This window comes from Nothobranchius furzeri, chromosome 11, assembly GCF_043380555.1.
Source record: "Nothobranchius furzeri strain GRZ-AD chromosome 11, NfurGRZ-RIMD1, whole genome shotgun sequence".
Taxonomy (NCBI): domain Eukaryota; kingdom Metazoa; phylum Chordata; class Actinopteri; order Cyprinodontiformes; family Nothobranchiidae; genus Nothobranchius; species Nothobranchius furzeri.
In genome coordinates, this window is record NC_091751.1 from 65,036,067 (window position 1) to 65,060,620 (window position 24,554).

Genomic DNA, 24,554 nt, shown 5'->3' on the forward strand with positions numbered 1-24,554 from the left:
AGGAAAATAAGCTTTAAACTCAAAAATCAGCTCAGAGGTGGAATATTGTTAAATTTAATCACCATGAAAATCAGTTCCTTTATTTTTTGCAGCTGTAGAAACCATTGGCTGACATTTAGCATATTCTCTTGAATTATGTGTTGAATTATAGCCATATTTCCTTGTTAGCTTTTAAAAAGGTGGTCTCTCTGAATGGGGCTTCATGTTATCTGTTCTTTTAAATGGAGGTTCACAAAAGGTAATGTGCTGTGCAGGAAGTGTCTCTAATCAGAACTCATTTTTTGAATAAATAGGAGGCAAACGTTCATGTGAATAATGTAATCATAGACACATCTCTGAATTTACAGCTAATTAGCAGGAAGCTTCATATACAAATCTACAGGTGTGTGAAGAAGAAGAAGAAGTAACAGGTGCATTCTGATCAACTGCATGAGCGCATCAGTAATCAGCCCTCTATCCATATAACCAGGTGAGGGGTCCATGGTACTCATGCAGATGTAAAATAAACAGGTGTGTTGAGCAGACTTCTGTGTGGCGTGGCGTGTAGCAGCAGGCTACAATGTGCAAATGTGGCATGCTGCTTACTGACTTATTCAGCAGGTCCAGCGAAGTCCACAAACATAGCATTGTGCTGTTTGCTTTTACAGATCTTTCCTCAGCCATGAAAAACCACTGCCAGGTCATTAGCGCGTCATTATCTTATCGCCAATTGAAAACCAAAAATCAAAAAATTAAGAAGTCCTTTGAAGGCTTTGATAACTGGACCTCAGGGACCAGATGGTGCATGCCCATGTAAGGCCATAAAGACAAGGGGCCTCATTTATGAAGCTCGCTTACGCACAAAACGGGATCGGAAAACTGCGTAAGCAACTTTCCACGCAAACTTGGGGTTGATAAAAGAAAACGCAGAGGAAAAATGTGCGCACCGTGAAGTTGACTAAGGGCCTGGCTTGTGCACATTTTGGACATGGAGAGCACCTGCATTGCTGCTGCTGAGAAGTACACAATTATGAATTCCAGCAGCATTATCACTTGTACCGTTTCATGCGCACACAGAACAATTCCTGCTGTCGACATATATGATATTCCCACAGTGCATGACAAGCTAAAGACAGACACCAATTCTGTTATGAAATGAGTTGGGAAACAATTTCCCAACAACAATTATAGAAAAATGTGTAATAAGTAATCACTAAAGTGAATTTTTATCCCAACCACAGTGACACACACGCACACACACACACACGCACGCACGCACACACACACACACACACACACAGCCATCAGGGGGTGGCTTTGCTAAAATGTATTAAGTCTCTAAAATAAGGCTTTCATTACTCAAGTCTTTTAAAGTAAGGGTCTGCTACATGTATGAACTGCTTAATATTTCTAAGTTCCCATGCTAAAGCTTTGATAACAACTGTAGCTGGTGGTGTAATTTAAGAAATGCACGATCATTCTTAGAAGAATAGGGAGTCTAAGTCATGCCCATCTACTTCCGGACCACGGGTCCCCGGAATAACGAAAAAACAAATTCAAGTCAGCGGGGCTAAAAATGCTATTGTCTAATTCCGCTTGTTATGTTCCATGGATTTCACCTATGATTGGTTGTGAATTTTTAAGACAAATTTTGATACCAAGAAAGTGCTTATTTTCGAAAGGGGGTAAACGATATTTTTTGTGAAAACAAGTCCAGGACTACAAATGCGCTTCATGAAAGTGGCATCATCGAACCAGACACGCAGAAAAACAGAGGGAAAACGGCTGTAAGTTCAACTAACTTCAAATCCTTCCTCCAGGAGGAAAGAACCACCAGAAAGCCCGATTCATGCTTCTCCGTCTGCGTCAGCGCGGAGACACGCAACGTCCTTGCGGGCGTGCCGGAGAGCTCCGCAAAGACGGACGGAGTCAAGCTCTCTTTTCTCAACATCCGTCAGTCGAGACGGACAACGCAAGCTTGTGACTGGTCAGGACGCCGCTGTCGTCTACAGCGCCGCCATTGTGCCCTCAAAAACATAAAGAGAGCCGAGGATAACTAGCGGCAGACACGGAGCAGCTTGAAGAATACCTCTCGAAAAAACTCTAAAAACATGAACGTTTAATTCTCCCGTGACTGGAGGAGTGAAAAGATGAGCAGCAAGCGTTTTATTTGTGGACGGAAATGACAGGAAACGTGGGTTTAGAGGTGGAGGAGGATGAGAGACAAATTTGTCTGTGTTAAAAGTCTCTTATAAACAAAAAAACACAATATAAACACTCTATCTTGGACCGATACATGACAGGATACCACAGAACAGCGCTACGCCCTCTGTTGTCCTGCCGGGCAATTGCTTTGCAACACTCCCCAGGAGACGGAGAAGTATGTTTTTGCGTTTAGTGATTTTTTGTTGCATTTAGTGATTTGTTTTTGCGCTTTTCAATTTGTTTTTGCGTTAAGTGATTTGTTTTTGTGGTTTGCACTTCAGGGCTACCGTACATACCTCCCTTTTCAGTACTCTTTGACAAAGCGCTTGGATAACTCACGTGGACACTCGGATCACATCCTGGACAATTGATTCAGTGTGAATCCGTCGGGTCTTCAAGTCCTGCAAAGGAGTGTCAACTATTCAGGGGATCAGACCGAAGTCAGAGTGTTTTCCACTAGAACTTTCAAAGTGCACTTTAACTCATTTATCAGTGCTGCAGCAGTGGAACCTGTTAATTTGTGTTTAGTTTATTTTACTCATAATTTTTCAATGTATTGTCTTTGCAAACTATTCCAACGTGTTGTGTATTCTTTCATTATTGACAACCAGCTCCAGCAGTTGTTCCTGGGATCTGATAAAGTCAGTATACACTAGCCATACTTCATTCAAACTTAATTCATTAGCGCTTCCAAAGTGTTACACTTATGTTTGAGGTAATTTGGCCACTCCGGCTATCCATAGATGTTTCCTGATTACACAGGGGAGGGAGGGGTTTGGCTCGTCTGCGCTCAAGCAGGATAGAAAAACAGAACTCCGTTAGCGTTGAACGTCCCCAAATAATTAAAAACCAGAACGCCAAATGCAAAGTTTAGAGCAGCACATTAACCCAGAGGCTCTCAGACTGAGTGAACTTGTGAGAATACACGTAATAACCGCTTAGAGACAGAGTAACATGCCGCTAGTATAGCAATTTCACCAGTTATATCGATACAAAGATATAAAGTCACCTTGAAGAAGAAGAAAATATCATTTCTATAGCACCTCTCAAGATAAAAATCACGAGGCGCTTCACAAAAACAAAAACAAAAAATATAAAAATTGTAAAAATAGAAAAAAAGCATTTTGAAAATGTTTAAAATATATTTAAAATGAGCAAAAATACACAATTGGGACTTAAAAGAAAACATGTTAAGAAAGAAAGAGAGTGAATAGGAAAGAGGGAAATCAGTGGATCCTGAGGAAGGTGGAATAGGTGGGGAGAGCAGAATAAAGAGAGAGAGGTGAAGAAGGTCATACAAAAGCCAGCTTGAACAAGTGAGTCTTCAGCTGCTTTTTAAAGGAGACCACTGAGTCCACTGATCTCAGGCTCAGGGGGAGAGAGTTCCAGAGTCTGGGGGCCACAGCAGCAGATGATCTGTCACCTTTGGTCTTTAGCCTGGTGCTGCACAACCAGTAGGCTTTGGTCACTGGACCTCAGGGACCTGCTGGGGGTGTAGGGACTAAGAAGATCACCAATGTAAGATGGTGCTTGTCCATGTAAGGCCCTATAGACCAGAACCAGGATCTTGAAATGAACCCTGAAGTTGACTGGCAGCCAGTGAAGCTGGAGGAGAAGCGGGGTGATGTGGGTGTGTTTGGAGGACTTGGTCAGAAGCCGAGCACAGGCATTCTGAACCACTTGTAGACGGTTCAGGGAGGTTCTGCTCAGACACGTGAAAAGAGAGTTACAGTAGTCTAAGCTTGAGGAGATGAAGGTGTGGATAACTGTCTCAAGTTCAGAGCGGGACAGAATGGGACTCAGCTTTGCAATGTTCCCGAGATGGAAGAAGGAAGAGCGAACAAGAGAACTGACATGAGAATCCAGGGTGAGAGCTGGGTCAAAGGTCACGCCAAGATTCCTGACGTAAGGTTTGGTGTGGGAAGCAAGCTGACCAAGAGAGTCTCTGACTTTGGGAACCAGCTTGTCTGGGGCACAGATGAGGATCTCAGTCTTATCTTCATTCAGCTGTAGAAAGCTCCCAGCCATCCAGGTTTTGATAGAGTCTAAGCAGGTGTGTAACAGCTGCAGCTTAGACATCTCATGGGGCTTAAAGGAGATGTACAGTTGGATGTCATCTACATAAAGATGGTAGGAGATCCCTTTGAAGGAGCTCAGGATGTGCTGAAGAGGAAGCAGATAGAGGAGGAAGAGGCCCCAGCACAGAACCTTGTGGGACACCATGGGTAAGAGAGGTGGTATCTTGTTTAAAAATTATATTGATATTTTTAAACACGTCGACATATCGCCCAACCCTAACAGTGTCAAATGCAGCCGATAAGTCAAGCAGGATAAGTACTGAGGATTTGGCAGTCGCTCGAGCTTCTTTCAAGGCATAGCTTCATGAACACTGAATTGTTGTATCATCTGAATGCATTTTGAATTTACACAAGTTATTTTTGTCTGATATTGAAATATGAAACATTAAATGAGATTTTAAAAAATCTGTAAGGGGCAGTTAACTGTTGGCAGCACTGTTGTTGGTTTGAATCACCAGATTTGAGGTTTTCTAAGCATGTCAAGAACTGTTTGGTTGAATTTAAGTGTTATTAAATTAGTTTGATAACCAACCTATAAACTGGATTATTGTATTGAGTTTCTCACCAGTCATGTTTTATTTCACATTAGCTATCACAAATAGAGCTATGTAAATAACAGAAAGGGATCTGTTAAAGGCCGTTAGACTGTTTTGTGACTGCAAGCTCTTTCCTCAACTCAAAATGCAACAATTTTTCATTTATTAGACAAGAAAAACAGCAATTAAAAGAGAAGACAACCATGACAGGACACCCAGAGGCTTCTTCCATTTTCAGGATGCCTCTAGTCACTTTCACTCGTCATTTCCATTCTAACACCCCAGACTAATAAAAGGTGGTGTAAACCATGTGATCTGACAGGAGAACTAGCTCTCTCCTTTACATAGCATCAGCATTGTTTGGACGAACCGAGAGCGGTGCATGGAGCCATTAAGAGATAACAAATATGTGTGCGATTCTGCACAAAGAAGGGGAAAAGGGCACAAGAAGGAAACAAAGAGGCTGACGTACAGTAGATTAATTACTGGGAAATTAAATAGGCAAAAACAGACAGAGACAAAGAACAAACTAAATATTACTTTCAGATGACTTTTATTTATTGTTTTAGAGGAGGTGATTAGATAAAGTGTGCGTACAAGAAAAGGAGTAGAGGAAGCATTGTTATTATTAGACTGCTGCTTAGCTTCTTCCACAGCGTAACACACCAGGCTGAACTATTTATCAGGACAAAAGCAGCACAGGCACACCAACAGCAGCACCCAAAGCCCGTTGTGGGTCTGAGAAAACATGATAAACAGTCATCCTGAAGCAAACAATGAAAAACTACTCCACGACCTACTATAGGACTACTAATATATGACCGGTGTGTGTGTTTACTTCTCTATACACCAAAGTTAGAACCAATGACAACATTTTATCTGCAAAGTGGGGACATTTTGCTGGTCCTCACTTTGGGACAATGCTACAGAGCTCTACACGTTAGTTTTAGAGGTATGGTGTGAATTAAGTTTTAGTTAAGGTTAGGGTTAGGAGAAGGAGGAGGAGGAGGAGAAGAAGAAGAAGAAGAAGAAGAAGAAGAAAATATAATTTCTATATTGCCTCTCAAGATAAAAATCACTAGGCGCTTCACAAAAACAAAAAAAATGTTAAAATATGAAGAAGCATTTAGAAAATGTTTAAAATATATTTAAAATGAGCAAAAATAGGCAATTGGGATTTAAAGGAAAAAAATGTTAAGAAAGAGAGAGAGTGAACAGGAAAGAGGGAAATCAGTGAGGAAGGTGGAATAGGTGGGGAGAGCAGAATAAACAGAGAGGGGTGAAGAAGGTCATACAAAAACCAGCTTGAACAAGTGAGTCTTCAGCTGCTTTTTAAAGGAGACCACTGAGTCCACTGATCTCAGGCTCAGGGGGAGAGAGGTCCAGAGTCTGGGGGCCACAGCAGCAAATGATCTGTCACCTTTGACCTTTAGCCTGGTGCTGCACAACCAGTAGGCTTTGATCACTGGACCTCAGGGACCTGCTGGGGGTGTAGGGACTAAGAAGATCACCAATGTAAGATGGTGCTTGTCCATGTAAGGCCCTATAGACCAGAACCAGGATCTTGAAATGAACCCTGAAGTTGACTGGCAGCCAGTGAAGCTGGAGGAGAAGCGGGGTGATGTGGGTGTGTTTGGAGGACTTGGTCAGAAGCCGAGCACAGGCATTCTGAACCACCTGTAGACGGTAGGAGCAGACTGGTTATGGTTAGAGTTAGGGTCAGGTTCAGTAGAAATAACTCAATGAATTCCCCCTGAGTCAGTCCAATGACCGAAACAGTTTAATTAGGGAATCACTGGCAGTGCACGGGCCGCCGCATGTCACTCCGTAGCCCCCTTCCATTGTTGGTCCCTCCAAATTGAGAGTGAGAGGAAGAGTGAGAGAGTGAGAGAGAGAGAGAGAGAGAGAGAGAGAGAGAGAGAGAGAGAGAGAGAGAGAGAGAGAGAGAGAGAGAGAGAGCAAAAGAGAGTATAGAGACCAGGTAGCAGAGGTGGCACCGTGGTTTTACGTTTAACCACAACTGAGCCGGACTAGGCTTAAGCTGGCTCCCCCTATACCCTCTCCCGATGAAGGGAGAAGGAATGGGAGAGTGAAGAGAAGTGTAAAGGAGATTGAGATGTTTTGTAGTTTTGGCTATGATTCAAATTGAAGATTATTTTGTATCTATACCCTAACAGATCTTTTCTATGCCTTATGAACCAAGGTTATGTTTAGAGTTGAAGGTCTGGGCATAGTGGAGTCACTAGAACGAATGGACGTCAATGGAGGTCCACACAGACGTATTCAATTCAATTCAAGTTTATTTATATAGCGCCAAATCACGACAAGAGTCGTCTCAAGGCACTTTACATAGTAAACCATTCAGTACAGGTCAGTTCATTAAGCAATTCAGTAAAAAGCTTCCCTTATAAGGAACCCAGCAAATTGCATCAAAATTGCGCGTGCGTGCGTGTGTGTGTGTGTGTGTGTGTGTGTGTGTGTGTGTGTGTGTGTGTGTGTGTGTGTGTGTGTGCGTGCGTGCGTGTGTGTGTGTGTGTGTGTGTGTGTGTGTGCGTAACACTTGTCTGAGTCAGAGCACTCCAAAGCGCTTCACTCTGTCTGAATCATTCATCCATTCACACACACACATTCACACACAGGTGGTGATGAATATTGAAGTAGCCACAGCTGCCCGGGGGCCCACTGACAGAAGTGCTTCGGCCGAACACAGGCACCCACCTCCCCACCCACCACCAGAAGGTAAAAAAGGTAAAAACTCTTGCCCAAGGGCAAAACAGACTAAATGTGTTGGAAACAGCAACAGCGTCATATTCTTTCACTAAGAACTGTAGAGAGAAATAACCAAACCCTGGTTACCTAGGTTTACAGCCAACGGGCAAAAATAGGACAAATCTCAGAAAACACAGTTAATCTGATCTGCTTCAGCTCTGAATCTGTTGAATATTTATCGTGCAGGTCAGGACCAGAGTGTATCAAGTGTTCCAGACTTATTCTTGGTATTTCTTGGTGACATGGAACACTAACACCTCATTAAGGCTACCTTTGCTGTCTTCCATTTGAAAGTCAGAACTTGGATCTGAGAATGAGATCAAGTCCACCTTAACTTTGATCCAGCAGCATGTTGGAAAACTAGCAGCATTTGTTACCTGTTGCGGTTGAATGGTGGCCTAACGTATCTTTACGTTCCAGGTAACTACATCCTGCCCTGGTATTGAACCCAGCGAAGCTTCTCATGATTAGAGGTAAAATATTCAGTCCAGAGGCCTTGCTGTTCAAGCTGCTGAATGTTCAGCCTTATGGATCATTTTATTATGCTTCATGGATATCAATATACATTTAAAACAATTTTTTTTGTAATTGACACATTGAAACACAGCCTGATAACCTAAAATCCAGATGGCCTTCATGAACTCAAAGCAGCAACCAAGAGTTTTCCCCTTTCAGAAATGTTGTATAAACATTCTCCAAGCTCATGATCTGGGTGTGTCTGACCACAAGGACCTGACCGTACTAAACATCTACTCTAAGCCAAAGCGCCAAATTAGTTTCAAAAACTGGAAAAATATAAACCCAGTTTCATTAAAATCTTGCATCCAAAATCCCAAAAATAAACTGAAGACATTTTTATTTACACAGGGTTTTTTTCAAATTGATTGATATTGATGTTGTTTTACCTTGTGTTAACTTAGTATTAGGTGTTTTTAAATATTGTTTTATCAGTTTTTATTGATGGATTGTTGCTGTAGAAATCTGAGATTTCACTTAAATATAAAGTGCATTACAAATAAAATCTATTATTATTGTATTATTACTATTATCACAGTCAATGCTCATCTTTTATATGAAAGGGAGTATTAGTCTTTAAAGCTGTTATAATGAATCTGCAAACAAGCCTGATTTAAACAGGATTTGAACACAGACACGGTCATGGAACATTCATCCCCTTTCTTGGATATCTTCCTGAGATGCTTCAAAAATTTATTTTACAGTACACTGATGATTTTCTCAAATTTAGTAGGTTTTTTTAGTCTGCTTCAAAGTGCTGTCTTCAGTTTTGCTGTTGGTATTACATTTTTGTGCTACAATCCCCAGAAGCAGGACTGTGCCAGCTTTCAGCCATTTAAACCCCTTTTAAAAATGGCACCTGTGGCCGACAGACAGCTGAAATGTTCTCCTCACATCTTCTAGAACATTTGTGGTAGGCACACAAGACTCCTCACACATGACCACCAAAGCCTTCTGCCGCCCACGCTTTTTGAAATTTTAAAATCTGTGCAGTACTTTTTGAATGGTGATGAAAAGTTTGACAGGTCCAAATTCACTTTTGAAGGACAGGCTTCTCTCATTAATAGGAGTACAGCTGCATGCCTCCAACAGCCGGGGGAAAAGGTGGGAAAATAGTGCTTCTCTCTGATTGGTTGAGAGTGTTCAACCATTTTCTGTCCAAGCAGGATCGAGCACCCACACATATGATACATCAAATCGACCAGCTTGGTCTCAGGAATCTTGTATTAAATTATAAATGTGTTATCTGTTACCATGGTAACACAAGTGCATAAGGATATCCCCAAACAAATCTCATTGAAATAAATGTGAAAAGCCTAATATTGAGCCTACAACATACTGCTGTTTCTTATCATGCTGAGCTCTATACACTTAAAACTAGCAGAATAGCTGACATTTTAACACTAGTAAGAAGGCAGGACCCACCCCCTCCTCCTTTGCTGCTCTCTCATTGGCTGAGAGTTTTCAATCGTCTTCTGCCTAAAAGGAAATATGCACCCAAACATATGATACATCAATTCAACCTGCTTGGTCCTAGGAGTCTTGTATTAACTTGATAATGTGTTCTGTGTTACCATGGCAACGTGCTTAGCAACAACATTTAATAACATTTTAGACACAACTGTATCAACATACAGTTACATACATGTTATTCAAAGTTTAAAAGAGTCATGTGACATTGTACATTGCTTTATTAAAGCAGACTCCTGTCATCTGTTACCAAGGCAACACAAGGAACTACAAATAACTTTAACCAAGTCTCATAGGAATGAATATAAAAAGCTGAATATTGAGCCAATAACAGACTTCTGTTATTTATCTTTTTGAACTATCTGTACTTAAAACTAGAAACAAGTTAAATTTGATTGACCGTCAGAAGGCGAGAAAGTGCCCTGCTCCCTCACAGCTCCCTGATTGGTTGAGAGAGGTCAATCATCTTCTGGCTAAATGGAATTACACACCCACACATGTGAGACATCAAATTGATCAGCTTGGCCTAAGGAATCCATCCATCCACATATAAATCCATATATATTTCTATCCATCCATCCATCCATCATCTTCATTCTTCCAACCATTCATCCATCCCATATCAAGTCTGAACATATGTTAATCTATCAGTTTCAGATATCAGCAAATGTTTCTAAATTCACAGTTCAGCCAATTGTAAAAATATACCTGTTAAATTATTCTGATTCAAATGCCAGCTGTTTAAAGATTTCAAATTTCGAGTTTTTAGTCAATGTTCAAAGATTAAAGTTTTCTGCTGTTTAGCAGTTTTTGTCCATTCTCCACCTATATTCTGAGCTTTATCTCACTTGTTGGTGATTTTTGCTTCTAAATCTTTAAATGCATTCAGCTCATTTTGACAGTTTAGCTTAGTTTCAGCTTCACATCAGCTATTCATCAACTTCAGCAATCAGTTACAAAATTTAGCATAAGCTGCTAATTTCACAGTTCAGATAAATGTAAAGACTAAACTGTTAAACTTGTCCAACTGAAATAACTTGTGTTTAGACATTTTAGCCGTCCAGATTTTTATACAACGTTCACAGATTTCAGTTTTTGCTATTTAGGATTATTTTTCTCCATTCTTTACTTACTGTGGGTGCTTTATTTGCTTGTTAGTGAGTTTTGCTTCTACATCTTTCAACACCCTATCTCTAAGGCTGGGCCTGGCCACCCTATGGAGGATACTCATTTCGGCCGCTTGAATTCGCAATTCCCATACTCCTGGAGCGTCCCCCACAGGGTGCCCCTGGGGACACGGTCATAAGCCTTCTCCAAATCCACAAAACACATGTGGATTGGTTGGGCAAACTCCCATGCCCCCTCCATCACCCTTGCAAGGGTATAGAGCTGGTTCGTTCCAGTTTCACGGCCAGGACGACAACCACATTGCTCCTCCTCAATCTGAGATTCAACTATTGATCGGACCCTCCTCTCCAGTACCTTGGAGTAGACCTTTCCAGGGAGGCTGAGGAGTGTGATCTCCCTATATTTGGAACACACCCTCCGGTCACCCTTCTTAAAGATGGGGACCACCACCCCGGTCTGCCACTCCACAGGAACTGCCCCGGATGACCACGCAATGTTGCAGAGACGTGTGAACTAGGGCTGGGGGTAAACGATTATTTTTAAAACGATTATTCTGACGATTATTTTATCGAATAGTCGACTATTCTAACGACTATTTATACAATTAATCTAATGATTATTTTTCTATTGCACAGTTAATAAAAACCAAAAAATCTCTAATAAATTCCTCCAAAAAATTGATTAATTGTTACTGTAAGAGAATAAACACTACAGGCCTCCCATTTTGTATAACACTGCTTTTATTGTGTTGGTTGGTTATGTTCTGGTGACGTGTAGAACTTGGGAGTGCAGACTGCTGCCTGAGAGGTGGTTGGAGACGGAGTGTCTCCATGCTGCTTTGTTTTGGTCACTTCTGTGCATGAGGCGAGTGGTGTTACGACTCTTCCTGGGGAGTTTGGCTCGTGTGCAAAAAGGAAGGGACAATAATGTGGGATTTAAAAGTTAAAATGATGATCAGGTTTATTCACAACTACAAAAAAACAAATCTTTCCATCCACAGGTTGGGAGTAATAAAACTAATTCTGCCTGTGGGGAATTAAAACAAAAGTACAGATAACTAGGGATGTCCCACTGGGCAAAGATTACAGGGTTTTGGACCAAAATAAGAATCTCCAAAGTTCCAAACTCTAAACTGGGCGGTTAAACCAAACTCAAGGTGATATTTTAAACTAAACCGAAAACCCACAACACTCTAAATGTAATAAAAGGGAGATTTTATTACATTTAGACATTTATTAATTTGTACCACAAATTATTATTTTTTATACGTGTTCAACATGTTTAAATATCGCTTGTTTAATTAACCAACATTTCTAGTGTACAGCGCCTTGTTTGGTTGTAATGCCTTGTGAATGCGCTTTATAAATAAAATTGGATTGGATTGGATTGAAAAAAGATGAACTCTAAACCAAAACGTAACAGCTTATCCAAACGCAAGAAGCTGTTAGCGAAGATGCTAACAGTAGCGTTACCAACGTTAAGTTCAAGTTACCAAGTTTAAATAAACCAAAAACACCCAGCAGCAAACAGACCAGCATGGAGGAGAGACTGCTACCACCAAAACAGCTCTCCTAATGTCTGAAAGAAGCTCCTTTATGAAGGGAGAAACGCTCCCGGTGATTTTCTGCATCTGCTACAGAGACGGAGCAGCGCATTTGACCCCGGAAGTTGTTGTCCGTTGCCGGGAAACGAAGGCGGGCAAAATAGGAAAGGAACCTAGTAGCGGACGGACGTTGTTCCGGGTCTTCGGTATTTGGCTGAGATGTTAGTGAAGGCGGAGAAGAGGGCGAACTAGAGGAAAAACAGGCAGATTCCACCTCTATTTACAAACTCCTGGGGATGCAACAAGTGGGCGCGGTGCGTCGACTACCGGATCTGACGTCGACGAATTTTTAGAATCGAGCCGTCGACGTCATCGAGGCTTCGCTACAGCCCTAGTGTGAACCATGACAGCCCTACCACATCCATAGCCTTGAGATACCCAGGATGAATCTCATCCACCCCCGGGGCCCCGCCGCTGTGTAGTTGTTTGACTACCTCAGCAACTTCTGCCCCAGAGATTGGACAGTCCATCCCCAGGTCTCCCGGCTCTTGCTCCTCCTCGGAATGCACGTAGGTGGGATTGAGGAGCTCCTCAAAGTATTCCTTCCACTGCCAGACTATAGTCCCAGTTGACATCAGCAGCTCCCCATCCCCACTATAAACAGTGTGAGCGAGTTGCTGCCTCCCTGTCCTGAGGCACCGGACGTTTGCCAGAACGTATTTGGCGCTGATCGATAGTCTTTCTCCATGGCCTCACCAAACTCCTCCCACACCCGAGATTTTGCCTCGGCAACTGCCACTGCTGCACCCCGCTTGGCTATTCGGTACCCGTCTGCTGCCTCTGGAGACTCACAGACCAGCCACGCCCTGTAGGCCTCCTTCTTCAGCCTGACGGCTCCCCGAACCTCTGGTGTCCTCCAGCGGGTACGGGGGTTGCCACCACGACCGGCACCAGCCACCTTGCGACCACAGCTAGCAACAGCCGCCTCAACAATCGCAGAGTGGAACAAGGCCCACTCTGAGTCAATGTCCCCCACTGCTCTCGGGACATGGTCAAAGCTCTGCCGGAGGTGGGAGTTGAAGACCGTCTTAACAGGTTCTTCTGCCAAGTGTTCCCAGCAGACCCTCACTATGCATTTGGGTTTGCCAGGTCTACGTGACATCTTCCCCTGCCATTTGATCCAAATCACCACCAGGTGGTGATCAGTTGACAGCTCCGCTCCTCTCTTCACTCGGGTGTCCAAAACATACGGCCGCAGGTCAGATGATACGACTACAAAGTCTATCATCGACCTGCAACCTAGGCTGCCTAGGTACCAAGTGTACCGATGGGCATCCTTATTGTCACGATGCGGACGGGGGGTTTGGACCCAAAGTGCAGAAGTCCAGAACACACAGGCAGGAGAGGTTGAAAAAACATAAAGTCCTTTATTTTAGAAAATAATCCAAATCCAAAGAAAGAGAGGCAAAAACCTAACCACTAAACCAAGACTAACAAAAAGCTCACTCACTGAGCAGGAAACCAGAGACTAGTACGGAGGGACAAAACAACGCTGACATAGACAATGGACCGACAAGTCAGAGTGACAAGACAAGGCTTTCATAATAAAAGAGGAGCAATTAGGGAAATGGGCAGCAGGTGTGTGGAGTGAGGGCTGGAGGGAAAGCAGGTGAATAATATTATCTAAATGGGGAACAGAACCAGAGGAGGGCAGATAAACCTAAAACTATAAAACACAAAACTAAAGACTGAGGGCCAAAAATAAACAACTAATGACTAGACGGATAAGGAGGACTAAATAAAGATAGATTAGGAATGGGGAATGATTAGAAAGACACCTGAGGGAAGTCTACAGAGGGCTGGGGATAATAATGGGACACAAGAGGAAAACCTGGAGTGGGAACTGGAGGGGCTGGGGAACAAAGGGACACAGAACATGACACTTATATTCGAACTTGGTGTTCGTTATGGCCAAACTGCTGCTTGCACAGAAGTCCAATAACAAAACACCACTTGAGTTCAGATCAGGCGGGCCATTCCTCCCAATCACACCCCTCCAGGTCATACTGTCATTGCCCACGTAAGCATTGAAGTGCCCCAGCAGGACAATGGAGTCCCCTGATGGAGCACCATCTAGCACTCATCCCAGGGACTCCAAAAAGGGTGGGTACTCTGAATTGATATTTGGCCCATAAGCACAAACAACAGTCAGGACCCGTTCCCCGACCCAAAGGCGCAGGGAAGCTACCCTCTCGTCCCCCGGGGTAAACCCCAACACACAGGCAAAGAGTCATGGAGCTAACAAAAAGCCAACCCCAGCCCTCCGCCTCTCACCCGGAGCAACTCCAGCAAAGGAGAGTGTCCAACCCCTCTCAAGGATTTGGGTTCCAGAGCCAATGCTATGTGTCGAGTTGAGTCCGACTATATCTAGCCGGTACCGCTCAACCTCTGCCACAAGCTCCTGCTCCTTCCCCGCCAGTGAGGTGATGTTCCATGTCCCAATAACCAGTTTCCTTGTCCGGGGAAAGGACCGCCAAGGCTCCTGCCTTGGTCTGCCATCCGATCCACACTGCACTGGACCCTTCAGCTCGGACATTCGGGAGGGACTCGGAGTAGAACCGCTGCTCCTCCGGATCAAAAGGAGTCAGTTGAGGTGGTTTGGGCATCTGGTCAGGATGCCTCCTGGACACCTCCCTGGGGAGGTGTTTCGGGCATGTCCTGCCGGCAGGAGGCCCCGGGGTTGACCCAGGACACGTTGGAGAGGTTACATCTCCAATATGATCCGGGAACGCCTTGGGGTCCTGCCGGAGGAACTGGTGGAGGTGGCTGGGGAGAGGACGGTCTGGAGCTCCCTAATAGGGATGCTGCCCCCCCGACCCGGACCCAGATAAGCAGAGGAAGATGACGACGACGATCTTTCAACACATTCAGCTCATTTTGACAGTTTTGCTTAGTTTCAGCTTCAGTTCAGCTTTTCAGCAGCTTCAGCTTACAGTTTCAGCTATCCAGCATTCAAACAGCATTTCTGCAAGAAATGCAATTTATCTAGTTCATTTTATTTTTTGGTGATGTAAACAACACAGAGCAGTTGAAGTAAAGAATGGTCACAGGTACTATCAGTAGAGCATCCCTACTCACCTGTTTGATGGCATACAGCAGCTTCCCATAGCACAGGACGATCACTAGAAAGGGCACGATGAAGCAGAAGACAAACAAGCAGATAATGTACGAAATGTTGTTGGCTGTCTTTGCCGTCCAGTCGACAGAGCAGGTGGTTCCAGGACCCTCAGGACCATAGTGGCTCCAGCCAAAGAGTGGCGGCAGTGTCCACATGAGAGAGTAAACCCAGGACAGGAGGATTCCCAGGGAGATCTTGCGGTAGTTGGAGGAGTCCGCCTCAGCTGGGGTTACCATGGTGCTGTAGCGCTCATAGGAGAGGACGGCCAAGGAGATCAAGGACACAATACCTTCAGCAAAGACAAAATAAGCCTGTTTTAATTTCAACGTTCTGCATGCATATGAGCACATCATCAAACTACTGCACACAACTGAGCTGGGTGAGACAGCAGACTGTTTTGCAAGTTTGCCCTTGTCCATAAACCTGATAGCATAGCCTGTCCAAGTGCTTTAAATGCAATATAAAAGTGATGAAACTGTTAGATCAGACTCAGTGCTCAAATGAGCTTCATGCTGCATCAGTTCACACAGAGAGCTGGATATAGGAGCAGCACATTATAGCCATTGTTTCTTATGCTGCACCTTCTGCTCTGGAACTGCTCAGTCTTTAAAGTTGCTTTAAAGCTTCTTTCTGGAGTATTTCTCTCATCCAATGGCACATCTAGTGGCTGACAAGCTTATCACACAAAACCGCTGTTCCTCTGTTTTTTTAAGATGGCGACCACGTTTCTGTTTATAAATGTGCTTCTGTAGCTGACAAACACAGCTAAAACTTGTTGTTTTATGAGTATTATTCTCATGTCATGTTGTGTTTTCATATATTTATATTTTAGAGACTTTCTTGTCCGTGAAAAGTTCATCAACTCTGCATCAGCCGAGGTATTCCTTAAATTTGAAGCATGTAAGCGATAGTCTAACGCCATTGGTTAGTTCTGGTTGGCGCTCAGTTTCCTATTGCACGGAGGTCTGCGGGGCAGGGGGCATGCTTAGCAAAAAAATAAATAAAAATAAGACGAATTGCTTATATTATATCACAGTATATGATAAAATAATCACTTTTATGGATTTCTGACAAATCATACATACTTTCTGAAAGAGGAAAACTCCGGAAAACAGCTTTAACAAATGTGGAAAACAAACCAGCTTAACAACATTCTAACATAGTATAGCTATAAATACATTGTGGAGATAAAAATAATAAATGAAAAATATTAAAGTGTTTCTCTTGCTTTTGTCCAAGCTTTCGGTCAACAGACCTTCATCAGGAATTGTTCCTCTTCATTCCATGATTTATCGTGCACCTCAATCCGGATGAGCGGTGTTTTTTTTTTTCATCTCTTGCTTTTGTCTAAAAAGATCTACCCATAAATATCAACTGTGGGACCATTCGGTTGTCGGTCTTACTAAACCGTCCTATTTTTCTGTGTCTTCACACATTACACACTCACATATTTAGCAACAAAACACCCTTAAGTAAGAGCTTATCCGCTCAATATTATCAGAGAAGGAGAAACAGCCGGCTGCTACCACTCAGAGCCCGAATCTGGGAGGTCTTTCCCAGAGTCGGGCTCGAAGTGCTCTGTGCCTCCTTCCTGAGTGGCTGATGTGCACCTTAAGGGAGACCAGATTACCAGAAACACTGTCCCACGTTGCTGACAGTTTTCAGTTAGGTTAGTAAGATCAAACCAATTTTAAGGCGGGGGTGGTTAACTGCTTTTTTGCTGTTAAAATATGACGTTTCAACCAAGCACTGTGTGCTTTTTATGTTACAAGTGTCTTTAAAAAACACATGTTTAATTTATTATAAATTATATTTACATTTCTCTCCTCCTGCTCCATCACATCATCACACAAACATACACATAGGACCTTGGGGGGTGGACAAGTTAGGGAGTGCAGGTATGGACCCCATTTCCGCAATCCTGCGGCAACCTGCCACTCACTAACACCATATTGGAGCAGGCGGAGGGAGACTAGGGGTCTTAGCACACCTCTGTTGTCGCTTGGCTTCCTGGGGCTGGAGGCTAGGAGGGAGATCCGGCCATCCGGTTGGGGTCTGGGGTGGTGGATTGCTGTGCTCAGCGTTGTGCGGGGGAGCCTGCTCATCACCACCCCAGCAGAAAGGGTCGAACTCTTGGAACCGGTAATGGTTGTAGCCCATGTGCAGCAGTACCGGGACCAGAGTGAATAGGGTGTGTATGGGGAGCATGAGTGGGTGTCCGGCGTGCATTTTTGTAAGCCTTTGGTTGTATGTGTATGTGTGAGCATGAGGGAGGGAGTGTGTGACTGTGTTTGTGTATGACTGTGTATGTCAGGTGGGGCCTCTGACTCCTCCCTTCTCCTGGGACTTCTTTTGGTGATATAGATCTTCGTCTCCCCTCCCCCTGCCACACTTGGTGTGGAGTCCGGTGCCTTGGTCTGCCTGGGTTGTGGCTCCCGGCTCTGGGAGTTTAAGATTTTTGGCGTCTGCCTGAACAATCCCGGTGGCTGCCTGGTGGGGTCTGGGTCCCTGGGCTCTGCTGGGTCCCCAGCGGGGGTGGTCGTCCCTGGGTCCCGGGTCATTGGGTCCCGGGCTCGGGCGGCTAGGGGGTGGGAGACTGCAGGAGGGCCTGTGGGTTTGCCACCGATTTCTCCCGGGACTCTGCCGGCTGCTGGTTGTGGACTCCCGGGGCGATCCTCTGCGCCTCTCGAGGGGAGCGGGGGCTTTTCTGGTCACAGTCTCCCTGGAGTTCCTGCGCTTTGCGGCAACTCCTGGATCTCTGGGACTTGGAGCTCCCTCCATCTCCTGCACATCTTTAGGGGCAGATCTGTGGCCTCTCACACTCTCTATTGGACACTCCTATAGAGAAACCTTACATAAACAAGCGCGTATACACACACACAGGTGCTCACATGGTGCTCTCATAAGTATGGACTTGGGCACGTTCAACACATGTCTTAAGGCTATGGTTGGCACTAAATGCACTGTGATTTATTATCGTGTGATTGTTCAGTTAAACAATGTTGATTATATATTTCTTCATCAAGTTGTCACAGTGATAGCTCGCTCCTGTTGTATTGTTGTTGTGTCCCATTTTTTTTGTTTTTTCTGCTTTTTTTCTTCTCTCTTTCTGCAGGTCTAGAAGCAGATTCTTGTTCATTATTGTTTATTTTTGTGGAAACAAACAAATGACCACTAATCCAATTTTAAAAATCCCATTCTACCATGAAAAGCGAGGGGAAATTGCCTGTATATTTAAAGAACCTCTTAAGGTGGTTTTCTGGGAGCACTACTCAGCCTAGAACAGCTACAGCGTAGTTTGAGTCAGCCCATGTGAATGTAGTTTTGTTTCCATGACAGTAAGTGGGTGCACCCTAGGTGTGTGTGTGTGGGTGGGGGGGGTGTCAGTCACAGAGGGGCGTGATTTTTACTCATGACAAAATAACATGAGGTAATCAGTAAACAGTGTAAGGTTGCCTGTATGCTCCACAGAAACACAACTCAGCTGGAAAATGTTGGTGTTGCTGGACATTTTGCTAAGTTTTATGGCTTGTTGTCGATCTAAACCAGGCAGTGAAACAGAAACTCCGTAGCAACCAGTGACTCCGCCCCTAGCCCATCAGGGGCCAGAATCCGGCCGACTAAGCCTTGCCAGGTGCCGCAACAGAGCAGGGACTACCAAGTTGCTCTTAGTGGTGTTCCTGGAAAACCACCTTTACAATCCTAGAACCCTCCCAAGGGCTTTACAACACAACAGTCACACATTCACACTCTGATGGTGATGAGCCATGCTGTAGCCACAGCTGCCCTGGGGCTCACTGACAGATGAAAGGTTGCCACACAATCAGTGGCAAGGAGAGTGATGTGTCTTGCTCAAGAACACAATGATTGTGAGACTGAATGGGGTGAAAACCTGCAACCCCGTGGTTACAGGGCGGGCACTTAACCCCTCTGCCACCGTTCCTTTTTCTCCATACGGAAACTTTACACACTTCCTACAAATGAGCATCACTCAGTGTTTCCCCTGACAGCTCAATGCACATCTATAATTGTCACGGCCTGAGGTATATTATTCTCCAGACTAACCTCTTTCCTGCAGGTGGGCGGTGTCGGAAAGCTGCCCGGCTGCAGCCATTCAGCTGCAATCACCGGCTGGTATAAAAGGAGCAGTCTGAGACCTACACGACGTCGGATGATTAACTCGTTTGGGTCCACGACCAAATCTCGAGCTCTCTTTGTGATTTTTCGTACTTCTAGTGATCGCTAACTTTCCTCAGCAGATATTCACTCTCACCACCTCTCCAGCCATAACCTAAGGATTTTTACCTACCTCGTCTCGTTCTGCTCTACCAGCCGGCTCTCCCACTCGCTCTCACCCCCCACCTGCCTCGCTCAATGTCTTGGGAAATATTATCTCCATTACTCGCCTTCAAGATCTGGACCCTGCTTCAGCTCCCCTCCACCTCAGGCCTGACCCACTCCCTCCTCAGCATCTACGGATCTCCTCTCTAAAGTAAGACTGTTTCAATTTGCATCAATTCCTCTCCCATTACCAGCTCCTCATCTCCCTGATCTTTTTCTCCCTTTAACGTCAGAGCTTCCTCGACAGTGACTCTCCGTTCTCATCATTGTTTAATAAAAATTTTTTTCTTACCTTCGTCTCCGGCTCTGATTCTGCATGTGGGTTAGAAAACTGAACTCCGACGTGACAGAATCATCCGACCAATCAGCTAACCTCGCAGAATCTGTGCCGCCTCGTATCTCCGAAACTCTCCGCGAACATGACTCCACACTCCGGACTTTACTTGAACAGTTGTCCCTTACTAATCAGCGTCTTCACAATTTAGATACGGCAGTCTGCCGTCTCCATGAGCAGCGTCCCGCTCCACTACCTCCGGTTCCTGATCCTGTGTCTCCGGTTCCAGCCTCGTCACCACTTCCTGCTCCCGTACTGTTCCAAGTAGCCGAAGCCACGCCCTCGATGACGTACGAGGGAGACCCAAGTCAATGTTTAGGTTTTCTCCTACAACGTAATTTGGCTTTTGGACGTACGCCCACCTCTTTCTCTTCAGATCCGGCAAAAATTTATTTTATCATCGGGTTACTTAGGGGTCGAGCCTTACAGTGGGCGGAGACAAAAAGCCGGAACCCAAGTTTTTTACAAGGGCCGTTGGAAGAGTTTATTAAGGATTTTGAATGAACTTTTGGGGCTGTAGAGCAGCGTTCTGACGTTTCCAGGCAACTCTGACACCTCTCTCAGGGACAGCAGTCTGTTCCTGAATTTGCATTACGTTTTCGTACCATCGCCGCTGCTTCTACTTGGAATGAAGATTCTTTAATGGGAGCAGAGTCAAAGATCAGTTGGCCCTCTGTCCTGAGTCCCGTAACCTTGAGGAAGTAATAGCCCGGGCCACATGCATCGATCAACGCCTGAGAGACAGGTTCAGGAGTTCTAACACAAATCCTCAGTCTCCATCACCTACCTCATCTCGAGCACCACCCGCACGTTTTCCTCCCATGGATCCGGACGAACCTATGCAGATTGGCAGAACCCGACTCAGCCTGGAGGAGAGAAACAGACACATGTCCTCCAAACTCTGCCTTTATTGTGGCCAGCCCGGTCACTTTGTCTCCCAATGTCCTGATCAGCCAAAAGGGAGAACCCATCAGTAGAACCAGGATTATGGGTGGGTGGAAATGCATATGGTTTATCCCATTGTTTACTTTCTTGTATCATCTCATTCTCACACCACAGCCTTCCTTTTCGAGCATTAGTGGATTCTGGAAGTGAGCAGAACCTTTTGGATCAGGCAGTTGTGGACCGACTCCAGATTACCACGGTCATTCTACCTACACCTATACAGGCCTCCTCCTTGGACGGAAATCCTCTCTGCATAAGACCATACGCATAAACCTTTGAGTCTCAGGTAGCCATCATGAACAAGTAACATTTTTTGTGTTTCCATCCCCCCAGTCTCCTGTAGTCCTTGGTCACCCCTGGCTCGTAACTCATAACCCACACATAAACTGGAGAAAAGTAGCGAGGAGGCCTGGAGTCCCAGCTGTTACAACACCTGTTTGCAAGCTGCCAGTACTACTACCTCGAACCATTCTAGCCCCCCAGTGGCTCAACCAGACTTATCAGGAGTTCCTCCCGAATGCCACGACCTTCTAGCCTAGTGACCTAGACGAAATTCTTGCTTTGCAAAGTTTAAATAATACATTTATTTAGTCTGGCTTGCCAGGCTAACGACCTTCATCAGGTATTTAACAAAGACAATGCCTCATCTCTACCCCCACACAGAGCTTTTGATTGTTGTATAGATTTGCTTCCTGGAGCCACGTTACCTTCTAGTCGCCTTTATAACCTGTCCAAACCCGAACATGAATGCAAGGAGAAATACATCACCGAATCACTAACGTCAGGCATTATCAGACCTTCCACATCCCCCCTAGGAGCTGGGTTTTTCTTTGTCACAAAGAAGGATGTTTCCCTTCGGCCCTGCATCGATTATCGGGGTCTCAACCAGATCACTATAAAAAACAAATATCCCCTACCTTTGTTGTTGTCCACCTTCGAGCCGGTTCAGAATGCCACAGTTTTTACTAAGTTAGATCTCAGCAACGCCTATCATTTGGTTCGAGTACGCAAGGGAGATGAGTGGAAAACCGCTTTTAAAACACCACTAGGCCATTTTGAGTATCTTGTGATGCCTTTCGGGTTAACTAATGCGCCTGCTGTTTTTCAGGCACTGGTAAACTGTGCTGGACGACCTCATCGATAAATTTGTAACGGTTTACCTTGATGACAAACTCATTTTCTCAAGAACCCTGTCTGAACACTGCCAACATGTACGAACCGTCCTTCAGAGACTTTTGGAAAATCGTCTTTATGCAAAGGGGGAGAAATGCGAGTTCCATGCCCCATCCATGAGATTCCTGGGCTTCATCATTGAGAGCGGGCGGCTGAGAGCAGACCCTGAGAAGGTTCAGGCAGTTTTGGATTGGCCTGTACCTACTACCCGGAAACAATTGCAACGGTTCCTGGGTTTTGCAAACTTTTATCGCAGGTTTATCAAGAACTACAGTCGAACTGCCGAACCTCTCACTTAATTAACCTCCATAAACAAGCCTTTCGTTTGGAACCCATCTGTTGCTGCCGTTTTGCGGAACTCAAATCCCTCTTCACTAACGCTCCAGTACTCACCCGTCCTGATCCCTCGAGGCAATTTACTCTGGAGGTGGACGCTTCTGACACTGGGGTGGGAGCTGTCCTATCTCAGATCTGTCCCTCAGACAACAAGCTGGACCCCTGCGCCTTTTTCTCCCGTCGCCTGTCACCTGCTGAACATAATTATGATGTGGGGGATCGGGAACTGCTATCTATCAAGATGGCCTTTGAGGAATGGAGACACTGGTTGGAGGGTTCCGAGCACCCGGTCATAGTCTGAACCGACCACAAGAACCTTTCGTACCTAGAGAAAGCCAAGAGACTTAAGCCTTGTCAGTTCAGGTGGTCTCTGTTTTTCTCTAGATTTAACTTTGTGCTTTCTTTCAGACCCGGATCCAAGAACACCAAGCCCGATGCATTTTCCAGACAATACTCTCCAGACAACAACACAGAGCCCACTACCATTCTCCCTTCCTCAGTTGTTATAGGTTCCATAAGCTGGGAGATTCAAAGGAAGATTGAGGAGGCCCGCAAGATAGACCCCGGGCCAGGTACTGTACCCCTCAATAGGACTTATGTTCCGGTTTCTTGCAGGGGTTCTCTCATACACTGGATACACACAGCAGGGTTCTCTGTCCACCCAGGGGTTGGTAGAACACTGGCCCTCCTACGCCGAACCTACTGGTGGCCTCTCATGTACCGCGACGTCAGGGAGTGCGTTCTGGCTTGTCACACCCGCACTCGAAGTAAAAGCAGCACACAAGCTCCATTCGGACTCCTTCGACCCCTTCCCAATCCGCCTAGACCGCTGGGTTAGGTAACTGGTCTTCCCCCTTCTCGAGGTATGAGTGTTATATTGACCATTGTGGACCATTTTTCTAAGGCCTGTCATCTTGTTCCCCTCAAGCACCTTCCCAGCTCCACTGAAACGGCCCGGCTCTTGATAAAACATGTCTTCAGGCTCCATGGTATACCCGCGGAGATCGTATCTGACCGTGGCCCCCAGTTCCTGTCGCGACTGTGGAAGGACTTTGCTGCTAGCCTGGGAGCCCAAGTCGCGCTCAGCTCGGGTTACCACCCCCAAACTAACGGTCAGTGCGAGCATGTGAATAGAGCTGGAAGCCATGCTGTGTTGTGTGTGTTCTTCTAACCCTTCTAGCTGGAGTCAACATCTTCCCTGGATAGAGTACGCACACAATACCCACACCTCCTCATCCACGAGCTACTCACCTTTTGAGATCACACTCGGCTATCAACCTCCTCTGTTCCCATCCTCCTCATCTGAGTCGGCCATGTCCATCCCGCAGTTCATACGAGGAGCATGTCGCATATGGATGCACACAAGGTCCGCACTTCAAAGGACGGTTGATCGCAACCGCCGTCTGGCTGACCGACATAGGCGGCCGGCACCTCCTTACTCTCCCAGTCAACAGGTTTGGCTCTCCACATGAGACATTGCTATCAAAGGTGTGTGCAAGAAGTTGTCACCTAGGTTCATAGGACCCTACACCATCTCTGCCATTGTCAACCCCACATCTGTCCGACTAGACCTCCCTTCGTCTCTGAAGATCCACCCGGTTTTTCACGTCTCCCTACTCATGCCTGTCGAATCAAGTCCGCTGTGTCCTCAAGATGAACCCCCACCTCCGGTCCAGCTCGCCAGTGGCGGCGTGGGCTACAAGGTTCGACGCCTCCTGGACGTCTGCCCCCAGGGTCGGGGGTTCCAGTATCTGGTCGATTGGGAGGGTTATGGACCTGTGCACTGGTAGTGGATTCCCCGTTCCTGGATCGACGACCAGTCGTTGGTGCGGGACTTTGAGGCTTCTCGTACCTCCTCCTCCTCGGGGTCGCCGGGTGCCGCCCTTCTGGGGTGGGGGGTGGGGGGTGGGGTGTGCGGGGGGGGGGGGGGGGGGGGTACTGTCACAGCCTGAGGTATATTACTCTCCAGACTAACCTCTTTCCTGCAGGTGGGCGGTGTCGGAAAGCTGCCCGGCTGCAGCCA

The 24,554-nt window shown here is 45.5% G+C and overlaps 1 protein-coding gene across 1 annotated transcript in view; it reads right to left on the bottom strand.

The window, feature by feature from the left end:
* The window catches only part of tmtopsa (teleost multiple tissue opsin a), a 107,008-nt gene that overhangs the window by 68,492 nt on the left and 13,962 nt on the right, over nucleotides 1-24,554 (bottom strand). Inside the window, exon 2 of the mRNA XM_054749452.2 lies at nucleotides 15,363-15,691. Within this exon, the coding sequence (XP_054605427.1) occupies nucleotides 15,363-15,691 (329 nt within the window). The remainder of the gene's footprint in view (nucleotides 1-15,362; nucleotides 15,692-24,554) is intronic.